The following is a 13,376-nucleotide window of genomic DNA, read 5'->3' as shown; positions in this document are numbered from 1 at the left end:
TTTTGTCATTCAGCCTCCCCTCCCGCTAGCTTAGCTTAGATCATTAAAGTACATAAATGATGGTATGATTCTGTCATTCAGCCTCCCCTCCCGCTAGCATAGCTTCTATCATTAAAGTACATAAATGATTATATGATTCTGTCATTTAGCCTCTAGCATAGCTTCGATCATTGAAGTACATAAATGATTATATGATTCTGTCATTTCATTCAGCCTCCTCTCCCGCGAGCTCGCTATACCAGTTGCTCTGCTTATTTCTGGGCGTTTGGGGTTGAAGTTAAGGACAGTGAGAAACTTTCCACCTGGTATCAACTAACTATCCTTGCTTCCATTGCTGGTATCAACTGTCATTTGTGCTATTAATTCTACGCAGTGCTATGAACTAATCATTTATGTAATTGTTGGACCTTGCACTATACTTGGACCTTGCTACGAAGCAAATTGTTTGAACCTGAGAGTATCGCTACATATTTGTAGATCGTTCAGTTAAGTGGAGTCCCGAGAAGGACTGCTGGAGTTTAAATCATTTTATTGACTGATGTTTCCGTTTGTTTCGACAACCTAGCGTCAAGCAATAAGTTTTGGCAACCACCACCAAAGTCTTTCTCGGAACTGCAAAGAAACTGGACGATCTTCATCTACAAACACGTATTTTTGTTAACGTTTCTCGTTCTAAAAATGATGTCAGATTCTTAGGGCATATATTTCTTCAAGTAAGTTTCTTTTGATTCACTTCGACCGTCGACAAACTAAAATCTGTTATGCCATGTACGAAACGCGTTCCTATTTTTTCAATATTTCCGTTAGCACATAACACTCCTCTGTGTACCTATTTTGTAGTTATTGTATCCGCATGTTCCTTCTACCCATAAGTGCTCAGCTCTCGTACATCTTTGTTTCGGACTCACATGTGGGAAAATTGGAAAGAAACTTGCATAAAACGAGTAAAATAAAGAATATTGCTGGTCAAAATGTACACACAAGCAGAGGAGTTTGTCGAAGGAGAGGTAAACTTGTCTCAGGCGGAAGACTTTGCGTTTATTTGGTGTGTAATGTATTTGAATGTGTTGTGTAGTTGGAGTCTGGTGGAATTGCAGCTAGTTATGGCTATACAGGAGCCGATTATGACATAAGTTATCAAGATGCAGGTACATCAGTGATTTTCACTTATCTTGCAGTAAGACTTAGATGAAAGAGTGTTCACTTTTCTTGACGGATTTCAAATCGGTCGTTCGATTAATAGATTTGAATTTTAAACAAGAAACTTTCATTTAGCCACATAAATAATACACTGGGTTGCTTAACTTTTCAGACGTGAGTAGAAGTAATCATGGCGAGGGATACTTTATCACAGTTGAAGTGCAAAAGTTCTTGAAATATTTTCAAAAGCAAATTCATGAACAGGTAAATACCCATTTTCAGGAAATGCAAAAAGTCATTTATTGAATGCAGGATGGTTGAAAATGTTCAATTTTTTACATTTTAGAATGTACGAGATTCACTCCATGTATGAAAGTGGGTATGATAAAGTGTTTGTTTTACTTTTTGGTATAAATTTATTTCAAAGACACCTCCGAAGCTCTTGGGCAACAGTGCTGCATGCTCAAAATTTGAAAAAAATTGGTGTTGCATTCAATTTCAACTAAAAACCTAGCTAGGTTTTTATTAAAATCCTATGTAAAGTGCACTGAGGCCAACTCTGATTCAAAGCTTGCGACTACATAAGACTACAATTCTATAGATTTTCAAAGTTAAGTGATGAAAAATTTCCTAAAGCACCGTGGCCTGAAGCCGAACATATTGCACCTATTGTTGGTGATGGTATGGCTCCACTTTACATGACATTTCCCTGGAATTATATTTGCTGATCCTTTTACCTTTTGATTGCTTTAGATCCCTTGTTTCTAACTCTGTACAAGGAGCTATGCTTTCGTCATATATACTCAAAACTGAAGGTAAATTTTACTTAATCATATCAAATACAGCCTGATTGCATCATATATACTCAAAACTCAGGGTAAATTTTACTTAATCATATCAAATACAGTCTGATTGCATCATATATACTCAAAACTGAGGGTAAATTTTACTTAATCATATCAAATACAGTCTGATTGCATCATATATACTCAAAACTGAGGGTAAATTTTACTTAATCATATCAAATACAGTCTGATTGCGAAGATTTGAATTTCTCTCTTTCTTTTAGCCAACTATAGAGCAGCGAATCGATTCGTATTACAACTACTGTGATCTTTTCAACTATATACTCAGTAAGACCCAATGATTGAAATAAACTTTTATTGCTTGCTTTAAAACTCGTTAAATTTATCGTTTGCCAGATACCGATGATCCTGTTCCCTTGGTATTACCCAACCAATGGCTCTGGGATATCATTGATGAATTCATATATCAGGTATTCATATGCAGGGGCGTGTGGGAAGGTTTGCACTCTGTTGCTAGCAGTGGCAGTCAATATTTGAGCGGGATAATATTTGTATATTCATATTTTAATCCCTGAGAAAAAATTGATTTCAAAAGAACTTAACATGGAAAATTATGCATTTGTGAATAAATCTGCCTCACTTATCGAGCTGCCGAGGCCACTAATTACCAGTGTTGTCATGTAATGTACATGACAGGCATGATGAAACACACAGAGCTCTGACTTAAGTGAAGTAAAAGTAAAGTTGCGGTCTGACCTGAAGTCGGTAACAGCTGAACAAAGTGGGAGTCTATTCCCTTTTTGTTTTAGCGCTAGACAAGGGAGATTTATGCTGAGATGGAGCATCACACCTACTCTCAGCTTCCTGCTACTTTACTGCACAGATCAGATTACCTGATTTGCGCTACTCATATGCTGAGTTGGCAAGGGCAGGCATCGAACCTGGGACCATGCTATCACCAGGCGAACGCTCTACTGACTGAGCTAAACATAACAGTAAATATAGCCTAATAACACCTCCCTGATTGTACTTGTTTCCATTGAGCAGCGGTAAAGCCACCCCAATCTTTTAATCCTACACTGCAGATTTCCATTGAGCAGCTGCAAAGCCACCCCAATCTTTTAATCCTACACTGCAGATTTCCATTGAGCAGCTGCAAAGCCACCCCAATCTTTTAATCCTACACTGCAGATTTCCATTGAGCAGCTGCAAAGCCACCCCAATAGTTTAATCCTACACTGCAGATTTCCATTGAGCAGCTGCAAAGCCACCCCAATAGTTTAATCCTACACTGCAGATTTCCATTGAGCAGCTGCAAAGCCACCCCAATCTTTTAATCCTACACTGCAGATTACCATTGAGCAGCTGCAAAGCCACCCCAATAGTTTAATCCTACACTGCAGATTTTTCCTCAAAATAATTATTCATTTCTTTAAAAGATTAATTCCAGTCATTGCTTTTCCAGCGAATGAACGCAAAAATGTTTGCATTGTAAGAGTAAGGAACGAGCTGGCTTTTCTGTTGCCATTGACTGCAAGTGATAGTATAAGTGATAGGTATTTCATTTCACTCCTTTATGTCAGTTCTACACCCAACCCCCCCTCCTTCAAAATCTTTTCAAAAAATATTTTAAACCCCCCAGATTCCGGGGGTTATGTAATGTGAGAATATTAACTGATATTACATCATTTACAGTTTCAGTCGTTCAGCCTTTTTCGATATAAGTTTGGCAAATTGAATACTGAGCAAATCTCTTTGCTTCGCGAAAATCCCAAGGTGATTTGTGAATGTTTCATCTTTAAAAGATCATTTTCGGAAAATTGCAAACTGTTTATGATGCTCACATTTTCATGCTGAAACTTTAGATTTACAATGTACACAGCGTATTGAATGTCCTCCATTCACTTGTGGATAAATCACAAATCTATGAACAGGTTTGGTAGTACTTCCTTTGTATGCATGATGCATCAAAAAAATGTTTCCTGTTCAGTTGGGAAAACGTCACTAAAATCGGTAGAGTAGCCAGCCCTTAAATTTGGTTTTGTTTTGTTAATTTTCTGTGATTAGAATTTTGAAATGCCTTGCGCCAAAAGATGACAAAAATGAAAAGCAATTATGTTAAAATATAGCACATGTTGTTCAGGATAATAAAGTTTCGGAAAATTTGGCCAACGTGTACGCAGATAATCGTACATTACTTTGCAGATTGTTTTGTGTTTTTCGTTTTTAAATGCAGTCTTTTGAAACAATCGTCAATTGTCCATGTTTGTGTTGATTTAAGCTTTTGCAAGCTCAAATTCAAAGGGTAGCAAGCTTGGATGGTAATTTTTCGCGCTAACAATTTCAAAATTGCCTAAACTCTCGCTCTAAAGATGCTTACTATTAACAACAAATTTACTGTCAGATAAATCATTAGAAGTCAAAAACGATACATATTTCCACCCAAACTTATTGCAAACCTTGTACGCTAATAAATTCAGCGACGTTTCCTCAATCCTAAATATTTTTTGTTGCATCTACTGTTGTTTTAGAGCAGGGGTCTCCAAACTTTACAGCTAGAGGGCCACATGAACTTTCATTCAGCATGTTGAGGGCCGCCGAACCGTATACCTCTGGTCAAAGAGCGAATGTTTTAATAAAAGTTGGCTTGCGTCATAACGTGAACTTTCTGCACAAAGTTTATTTTGTTTAATAATATTATTATTTTTTTTCTTAAGTGTCTCTGCTGGCCGGATTGAGAGGCCTAACGGGCCACATCTGGCCCGCGGGCCGTAGTTTGGAAACCCCTGTTTTAGAGCATTCAGCATTGTCGTATTTACGTGTTTGCTTTGTCATTCACAAACTTATTCATTATTGCGGTTATGGTGTATCACCATTAAAAGTGAGGATAATCAATCATATTTCTTCCAATGTAGAAGTTCTGAGATCTAAAGATGTAATGCAAAGTTGCGGTTAAAGTGTTCGAAAAATGAACTTAAGCACCAAAAATCGGCGTCGGAAAGTTTTTAGATAAATCGAGATTTATTTTCATAAGCTCCATATTGATTTAGAATACATCTAAAAGAAAATTTTTTGACCTCCCAGTTATTTTAAGAAGACTTACTGCCATTTTGCAATTGACCGTGCGGCGTGCGTAAATTAAAAGTTTGTTACAGTTTCAAAACTTGGCGTTACTAACGGCAAAATAATTGTTGCTAAGGCATACGTGTTAAGTTATGGAAAATGTTGTTTTTATTTAATAAACAACTGTGACATGTTGAAATTATGCAAGTATGGAAAGACGTTTGAAAACTTGACGTTACTAACGGCTAACTCATTGTTGCTAAGGCGTACGTGTTAAGTTATGGAAAATGTTGTTTTTATTTAATAAACAACTGTGACATGTTGAAATTATACAAGTATGGAAAGACGTTTCAAAACTTGACGTTACTAACGGCTAACTCATTGTTGCTAAGGCATACGTGTTATGTTATGGAAAATGTTGTTTTTATTTAATAAACAACTGTGACATGTTGAAATTATGCAAGTATGGAAAGACGTTTCAAAACTTGACGTTACTAACGGCTAACTCATTGTTGCTAAGGCATACGTGTTAAGTTATGGAAAATGTTGTTTTTATTTAATAAACAACCTTGACATGTTGAAATTATGCAAGTATGGAAAGACGTTTGAAAACTTGACGTTACTAACGGCTAACTCATTGTTGCTAAGGCATACGTGTTAAGTTATGGAAAATGTTGTTTTTATTTAATAAACAACTGTGACATGTTGAAATTATGCAAGTATGGAAAGACGTTTCAAAACTTGACGTTACTAACGGCTAACTCATTGTTGCTAAGGCATACGTGTTATGTTATGGAAAATGTTGTTTTTATTTAATAAACAACTGTGACATGTTGAAATTATGCAAGTATGGAAAGACGTTTCAAAACTTGACGTTACTAACGGCTAACTCATTGTTGCTAAGGCATACGTGTTAAGTTATGGAAAATGTTGTTTTTATTTAATAAACAACCTTGACATGTTGAAATTATGCAAGTATGGAAAGACGTTTGAAAACTTGACGTTACTAACGGCTAACTCATTGTTGCTAAGTCTTACGTGTTAAGTTATGGAAAATGTTGTTTTTATTTAATAAACAACCTTGACATGTTGAAATTATGCAAGTATGGAAAGACGTTTGAAAACTTGACGTTACTAACGTCTAACTCATTGTGGCTAAGGCGTACGTGTTAAGTTATGGAAAATGTTGTTTTTATTTAATAAACAACTGTGACATGTTGAAATTATGCAAGTATGGAAAGACGTTTGAAAACTTGACGTTACTAACGGCTAACTCATTGTTGCTAAGTCTTACGTGTTAAGTTATGGAAAATGTTGTTTTTATTTAATAAACAACTGTGACATATTGAAATTATGCAGGTATGGAAAGACGTTTGAAAACGTTAAACTGTATCGTTAGATATAAGACTTTAAATTGGTATTGGGAGACATAGCGACACTTAATTATTAACCAATGCTATCTCAGGGTTACGCCTTAGAAACAATCAGATAGCTGTATAGTAACGTCAAGATAGCCGTTAGCAACGTCAAGTTTTGAAAATATAACAAACGTTTCATTTATGCACGCCTCACGGTCAATTGCAAGTGTCTGTATTTTCTGCTAAATTTTCGTAGTCCTCATCTTCATCATTAAGCCTGTTCTCCACTTGCCACGTATCGTAATCTATCGTAGCAAAACGTAACATGGCGCATGCGTGCTTGTGCTTATTGACCGTCAAATTCGCAAGCACGCATGCGCCATGTTACGTTTTGCTACGATACGTTACGATACGGGCTAGTGAAAAACAGGCTTTATGACTATGTTACAGCTCGAGGAATATAGATCTGGTGGAGATCCGGACACCGTTGCTGGAGACTTTGGCATCAAACCTCTTTACAAAATGCTGGGTTATTTTAGCTTGATCGGTTTGTTACGACTGCATTCGTTGCTAGGCGACTATCTGATGGCGCTGAAAGTCTTGGGGAACATTGAACTAAATCGCAAGGTTATTTTTCTTGATATTTAACATGTGGAAAACTGTAGAGAATGAAGGCCGAATTTTTCATTTTTAGAGTATGTACTCCAGAGTGCCGGCTTGCCAGATAACCACATATTACTACGTTGGTTTTGCTTATCTTATGATGAGAAGATACCAGGTAGTGATCCATACTTGTACCATTATATCCATAACATGATGAGAAGATACCAGGTAGTGATCCATACTTGTACCATTATATCCATAACCGTACATGCTCTTATGCTGTTTATATTTGAAGCGGATTACTCAAATCCTGGAGCGATTAAAATGAGTCGTTAAATCGATTCAAAATTAAGTCTATCTGATAATCTCGTTCGTTCCAGTCCTTCAAAGTTGAATATTCACGCAGTTTTTGTTTATAAGTTTCATTCCCCTAAATGCAAACACTTTAACAGCCAGTATAAAATTGAAAACCATCGAGAAGAACAACGCTGTTAAAGTTGAACCATATGCAGAAGCGGATCAATATTTTGGAAAAAATACATTACCGCATTTAATTTCAAATTCGCGAACAAAAACACCATTTGTTTTGAATTCTCAAAGACTAAAATCCCAGCAATCAAAGGGATGTTGTTATATATTTTCCTAAATGCTGGGCGCACCTCTGACTGGACTGCATAGTACGGCTTATTTCGCCGACATTTCGGGGTAGAATCACAAAAAATTTTGGCCAATGGGCGGGATAGCACTCTAATTTCAATATACACTACATTTACTTCGTATTTGTCGATTTTAGGATGCCATCCGCATCTTCTGTAACATACTACTGTACATTCAAAGGGCGAAACCAATGATACAAAACAGAGCTTATCAAATCGATGCAGTAAGTTGGATTTTACGAATAAAATCGCCATGTTGAAAAGACTCAAAGCTTAGGTCGCTTTAATCTCAAACTGGGCCAAAAATAGAACGCTATTTAGGGGGGGGGGGAGACATACATACTTATTCAGCCGTGTCCGACTGATTTTTTTTAAAAGTACTATCGCTTATTCCCTCAATTAGCGTTCTAGTCTCGGCTCTGATATCAAAATGCATTCTGTTTTGATTATTTGACATGTCTTATTACAATAGTTTTAGATCATTTTTCTGCTCTTCCCTTGATATTACTTAATTTTTTCCTAAGTTTGAGATAACTCTAGTATTATTCATCTGTACAATGCCCATATACGACTACTATTGCACTTTTTAGATCAAAAAAATGAACGAAAAAATGTTTACGTTGCTGGCAATTTGTCTCTCATTTTCACCTCAGGTACGGCCGTAATTAAAGGCAAATGAGGATACATTTTCTTCAAAATATCTTTTAACCGGTTGCATGAAGGTTTGATACGCCTATTATTGCACAAATATAACTGGAATGCTACTTCCTGCCAGCAATTTATCTAGTCCCAGTCTTTCCACGTAGGGCCCAAAGAAAGTTCGTTTATGACAGTAAGCTAAAATGCGTGACTTTACTCACATACTCGCGCGTCTGAGGGTAAAATTTGGCTTCATGAAAGTACAAGCATTTTTATGTGAAGGTAGCATACCAGTTATATATTTAGTTCAATGGAGCGAACTAAAGCTTGTTATCACGTGATTACATTCTTACATTTAGCGTATTGATGAAAACGTCAACGCTCATTTGCGTGATAATTACAGTGAGAAAATTATAAAGCTTCAACGAGGGTAAGATATGTTACGAATGTACTACGGTTGATTTATGATAGTCTGTATGTAAACGCACTGTTTGTTGATGATTGAGTGAAGTGTAGAGAGCGAAAGTCTGTTCTGTTTACAGATGTTTTTACGGCGTTGCTTTGCAAAGTTTGTTCGAAAGTTCATATTTTCTGTTATGTATCATTAATCAAATTGCTTGTTCAAGATCCCCATTATGATTCGATGACAACAGTGACGTTGCCAGATGAGCCAGCCTCCTTATTCAGTACTGCTATTTAAATTTTCCATTTTCACTCAAAGCAAAAAAAAGATTGACAGACAAATGATTAATGCTCAGAAATTTACATAGCAGGACTTAAACTTGCGGGCTGGCTGCAGGACCAAAGCTTGCGGGCTGGCTGCAGGACCAAAGCTTGCGGGCTGGCTGCAGGACCAAAACTGCGGGCTGGCTGCAGGACCAAGACTTGCGGGCTGGCTGCAGGACTTAAACTTGCGGGCTGGCTGCAGGACTTAACTTGCGGGCTGGCTGCAGGACCAAACTTGCGGGCTGGCTGCAGGACTAAAACTTGCGGGCTGGCTGCAGGACTTAAACTTGCGGGCTGGCTGCAGGACTTAAACTTGCGGGCTGGCTGCAGGACTTAAACTTGCGGGCTGGCTGCAGGACTTAAACTTGCGGGCTGGCTGCAGGACCATAACTTGCGGGCTGGCTGCAGGACCATAACTTTCGGGCTGGCTGCAGGACATAAACTTGCGGGTTGGCAAATCTTGCCAGAAACAAGGACTTGTGTTTATTAAATTCTTTCTTAGTTTCATTCACATCCAGTTACCAAAACAACATTAATGTCGATTTAATATACCAACATTACTCATTGCATACTTGGAATTCCAGTAAAACACAATTTTGTTATTGTTTTCTTGTTGTTTTTCATTTTTTTTAGCGACCTAACTCTCTTAGAGGAAATGTTTTCATTCGCATGTCCGAAATTCGTCACTCCATCGCCTCCCAACTACGATGCCGTACCGGGAAAATATCACCGGGTATTTATTCGCGGCTTTTCCATAATCTGTTTCTCGTGACATTCAAATTATAACCGAGTGAATGCCTTTTCTTTTATGGTTGTATACCAATTTTCAAAGCTCGTTTTTTTAAGCTATTTCATTGGTCTATCAAAAAAGCGTGGAAATTTTTCCAAAGTGTTTTTTTACTATCTTATTGGGAAAGAAACTATTTCTTTTTTTCACGTCGTTGTTTCGTTTCTCATTGAAAATTGGTATATAACAAAACACCTATTAACTGAAATTTAGGGAAACGGTGTGTTTTTACCACCGACCAGCATTGTTTTAACAACGGCTGTCTCAGGTATACAAAACACACCATTTCCCTTGGTCTCAGTCAAAAAGAGATGTTTGCCTTTTGTAGGAAGCATTTGATATTCAACTTAAGAACTTCTTGCAAGAAATGAGGCAACAATCTCTCATACCTACTATTAGAAGGTTGAATATTTACCATAAGAAATGATTGTATTTTTCTCTTTTTGTAAGCGTATATGGACTTGAAACCTTTTTGTATAATGTTAAGTTATCTCAAGTTATACAAGACGATGCCACTCTCAAAACTTGCTGCGTTTCTTGACATGGTACGTATAGATACATCATATTCCTCAAAAAACTATTTTTTCTTCACATGGTATTTAAAAAATTAATTATTTTTATTGTGTTGGCGGAAGCTTATTCAAACCAAGGAGACGTTTTGAGAGAACTCGAGAGCAGATCAGTGTAACTCTGTTCATAAACTGAGCTCCAAGGGTCGCATAAGCCAGTGCAAACACGAAAAACATCTATAAAATAAGGATAATGCAAAAATGTTCAATTCAAAACATATGTTTAAATTTTTTCTCCGACATGTATTGATTATTGATTTGCAAATCAATTATTTAGCTTCTTTAGCTCAGATCCGTTTGTTCAGGCTAAATGAAGCTATAGACCAATCAACGCACGCGTTACATTGTTATTTTATAAATGTACATAATGTGCTTTTCAAAAGACTTCTTTTTTGCATGGTACATATATGTACATAATGGTACATCAAATGATTACGTTTTCTTGGTATTATACATATATGTACATAATGGTACATCAAATGATTACTTTTTCTTGGTATTGTACACATATGTACATAACGCTCGTCAAAAGACTACCTTTTCTTAATATAGTTCATAAGAAAATGCTTCTCAAAACTGGTTTTTTCTGATGCGAATTCATGAAAAATCCCTATTTTACTATTGACATTTCAATATTTTTGTGTAGGATGAAGAAACACTTCGAACTCAATTGCTTTGCTACAAAGTTTGTTTGTTATTCGAAATAAAAACACGATTTCTTATTATTTTATGTATTTATTTATCACGTCTTGGTCATTCCTTAGCATAAACAACGTCATTTTACGTGGACAAAAGGCCCGGATGCGCTGGAAGGCGAATTTCAATCCTCTTCAGACGTTGACTTTTACATTGAGAATGTGAGTTTTTCTGATTTTAAACCACGACTTGAACGGAACGGATTTTCCTCTCAGCAGCTGCTAAATAAGATTTGCTTTGTATTTGATCTGTGATAGTCATTTTTTACATCTCCGACTAGGATATGATTCACATTGCTGATACAAAGGTGGAGAGGGGTTATGGCAACTTCTTCATTCGACAAATTATGAAATTTGAGGAGGTAAATTTCCATTTAAGATAATTTTGTCTGCAACCACTCATGTGACCTGATATTTTCATTGGTGTTCTTGAGGGAGATAGAGTGTTGTAGCCGACCGACAAGGTTGTTGGTGCTTTGTAAATTCCAGATTTTCATTGGCATTAGCTATTGATATAAAAATCTATTATTCTCGCCATGTTGCTTGAAATTTGTTTTCTTGGTTTGCAAGTTTCGTCATGGCCGCCATGTTGGATGATTTTAACAAAGTATTTCCTTATTTACAATGAAAATGTCGTCCAAATGGCCATTGTTCTCTCACTCCCAGTCCCCTGTTGCACGTCACCGATTGTAAAAAAGAAAAATACTTTATAAATTTCAACCAAGATGGCGGCCGTGACGTAACATGTAAACCAGCTATAGTTATTTTTTAAACTTCACGGGCCGGTTGCACGAAGCCTGGATAGCGTTATCCATTGGATAACAAGTTTTTTAAACTATTATAAAACCTTTTAACAAGCAAGAAAGATAAGATTGAAACTGAACAATCACTGAACATCTTTTTTACAAGTTTGAAATTTTTTGCTATCCAATGGATAACGCTATCCAGGCTTCGTGCAACCGGCCCCTGTTGTAAAAATTTCTTTTCAAAACTCTTAAACTTTAAACTACGCTCTTTATGGCTTTCTTCTTAAACTTTAAACTACGCTCTTTATGGTTTTCTTCTTAAACTTTAAACTACGCTCTTTATGGTTTTCTTCTTAAACTTTAAACTACGCTCTTTATGGCTTTCTTCTTAAACTTTAAACTACGCTCTTTATGGTTTTCTTCTTAAACTTTAAACTACGCTCTTTATGGTTTCTTCTTAAACTTTAAACTACGCTCTTTCTTTCTTCTTAAACTTTAAACTACGCTCTTTATGGTTTTCTTCTTAAACTTTAAACTACGCTCTTTATGGTTTTCTTCTTAAACTTTAAACTACGCTCTTTATGGTTTCTTCTTAAACTTTAAACTACGCTCTTTATGGCTTTCTTCTTAAACTTTAAACTACGCTCTTTATGGTTTTCTTCTTAAACTTTAAACTACGCTCTTTATGGTTTTCTTCTTAAACTTTAAACTACGCTCTTTATGGTTTCTTCTTAAACTTTAAACTACGCTCTTTATGGCTTTCTTCTTAAACTTTAAACTACGCTCTTTATGGTTTCTTCTTAAACTTTAAACTACGCTCTTTATGGTTTTCTTCTTAAACTTTAAACTACGCTCTTTATGGCTTTCTTCTTAAACTTTAAACTACGCTCTTTATGGTTTTCTTCTTAAACTTTAAACTACGCTCTTTATGGTTTTCTTCTTAAACTTTAAACTACGCTCTTTATGGCTTTCTTCTTAAACTTTAAACTACGCTCTTTATGGCTTTCTTCTTAAACTTTAAACTACGCTCTTTATGGCTTTCTTCTTAAACTTTAAACTACGCTCTTTATGGCTTTCTTCTTAAACTTTAAACTACGCTCTTTATGGTTTTCTTCTTAAACTTTAAACTACGCTGTTTATGGCTTTCTTCTTAAACTTTAAACTACGCTCTTTATGGCTTTCTTCTTAAACTTTAAACTACGCTCTTTATGGCTTTCTTCTTAAACTTTAAACTACGCTCTTTATGGCTTTCTTTTCTACAGTTGGTCCACTTTGCCATGAATATTAAACTTTCGTCGTAATTTTATCACTGAATTATTCGTTTGCGACGGTCATGCTTGGACAGAAATATGTGGAACAATGCATTAATTACCTCTTAATTATTTTTTCTTCTTTCAGCTTGGTCAAACTATCAGTAATGATCGGTATTGATGATTCTCGCCCTCGAGTTGAAAAATGTTCGCCTCTTTGACGAACCTGAAATGCGTATTTAATCATAAAATAATTACCATCTGTTCAAATATAAATTGCCCTTTGATTTGCATCTGATTTTATTTGCGCATGCGTTTTGGGACGCGCGAAGGAGATC

At 36.2% G+C, this 13,376-nt stretch overlaps 1 protein-coding gene across 1 annotated transcript; it reads left to right on the top strand.

The window, feature by feature from the left end:
• The first annotated feature begins 741 nt into the window (after window positions 1-741).
• LOC124448633 (eukaryotic translation initiation factor 3 subunit L-like) lies at window positions 742-13,325 on the top strand. Its single transcript, XM_046999589.1, has 22 exons — window positions 742-1,007; window positions 1,076-1,148; window positions 1,313-1,404; window positions 1,487-1,519; window positions 1,742-1,821; window positions 1,894-1,955; window positions 2,210-2,273; window positions 2,343-2,416; window positions 3,642-3,722; window positions 3,812-3,880; window positions 6,818-6,994; window positions 7,062-7,145; window positions 7,764-7,850; window positions 8,217-8,279; window positions 8,625-8,695; window positions 9,625-9,724; window positions 10,107-10,180; window positions 10,266-10,323; window positions 10,994-11,032; window positions 11,112-11,204; window positions 11,324-11,404; window positions 13,187-13,325. The coding sequence occupies exons 3-22, from the start codon at window positions 1,397-1,399 to the stop codon at window positions 13,217-13,219; spliced, it is 1,431 nt and encodes a 476-aa protein (XP_046855545.1). The 5' UTR covers window positions 742-1,007; window positions 1,076-1,148; window positions 1,313-1,396; the 3' UTR covers window positions 13,220-13,325.
• The last annotated feature ends 51 nt before the right edge of the window (window positions 13,326-13,376 follow it).

Source organism: Xenia sp. Carnegie-2017, unplaced genomic scaffold, assembly GCF_021976095.1.
Source record: "Xenia sp. Carnegie-2017 unplaced genomic scaffold, XeniaSp_v1 HiC_scaffold_23, whole genome shotgun sequence".
Taxonomy (NCBI): domain Eukaryota; kingdom Metazoa; phylum Cnidaria; class Anthozoa; order Malacalcyonacea; family Xeniidae; genus Xenia; species Xenia sp. Carnegie-2017.
The sequence above is the reverse complement of the archived record's forward strand: the minus strand, read 5'-3'. Positions and strand labels throughout refer to the sequence as shown.

Excerpts from the sequence above, each read along its gene's own strand:
- LOC124448633 (XM_046999589.1), top strand. Across the intron at positions 7,146-7,763 it reads TTATGATGAGAAGATACCAG|GATGCCATCCGCATCTTCTG; the intron begins GTAGTGATCCAT and ends TGTCGATTTTAG. Across the intron at positions 7,851-8,216 it reads GAGCTTATCAAATCGATGCA|ATCAAAAAAATGAACGAAAA; the intron begins GTAAGTTGGATT and ends TGCACTTTTTAG.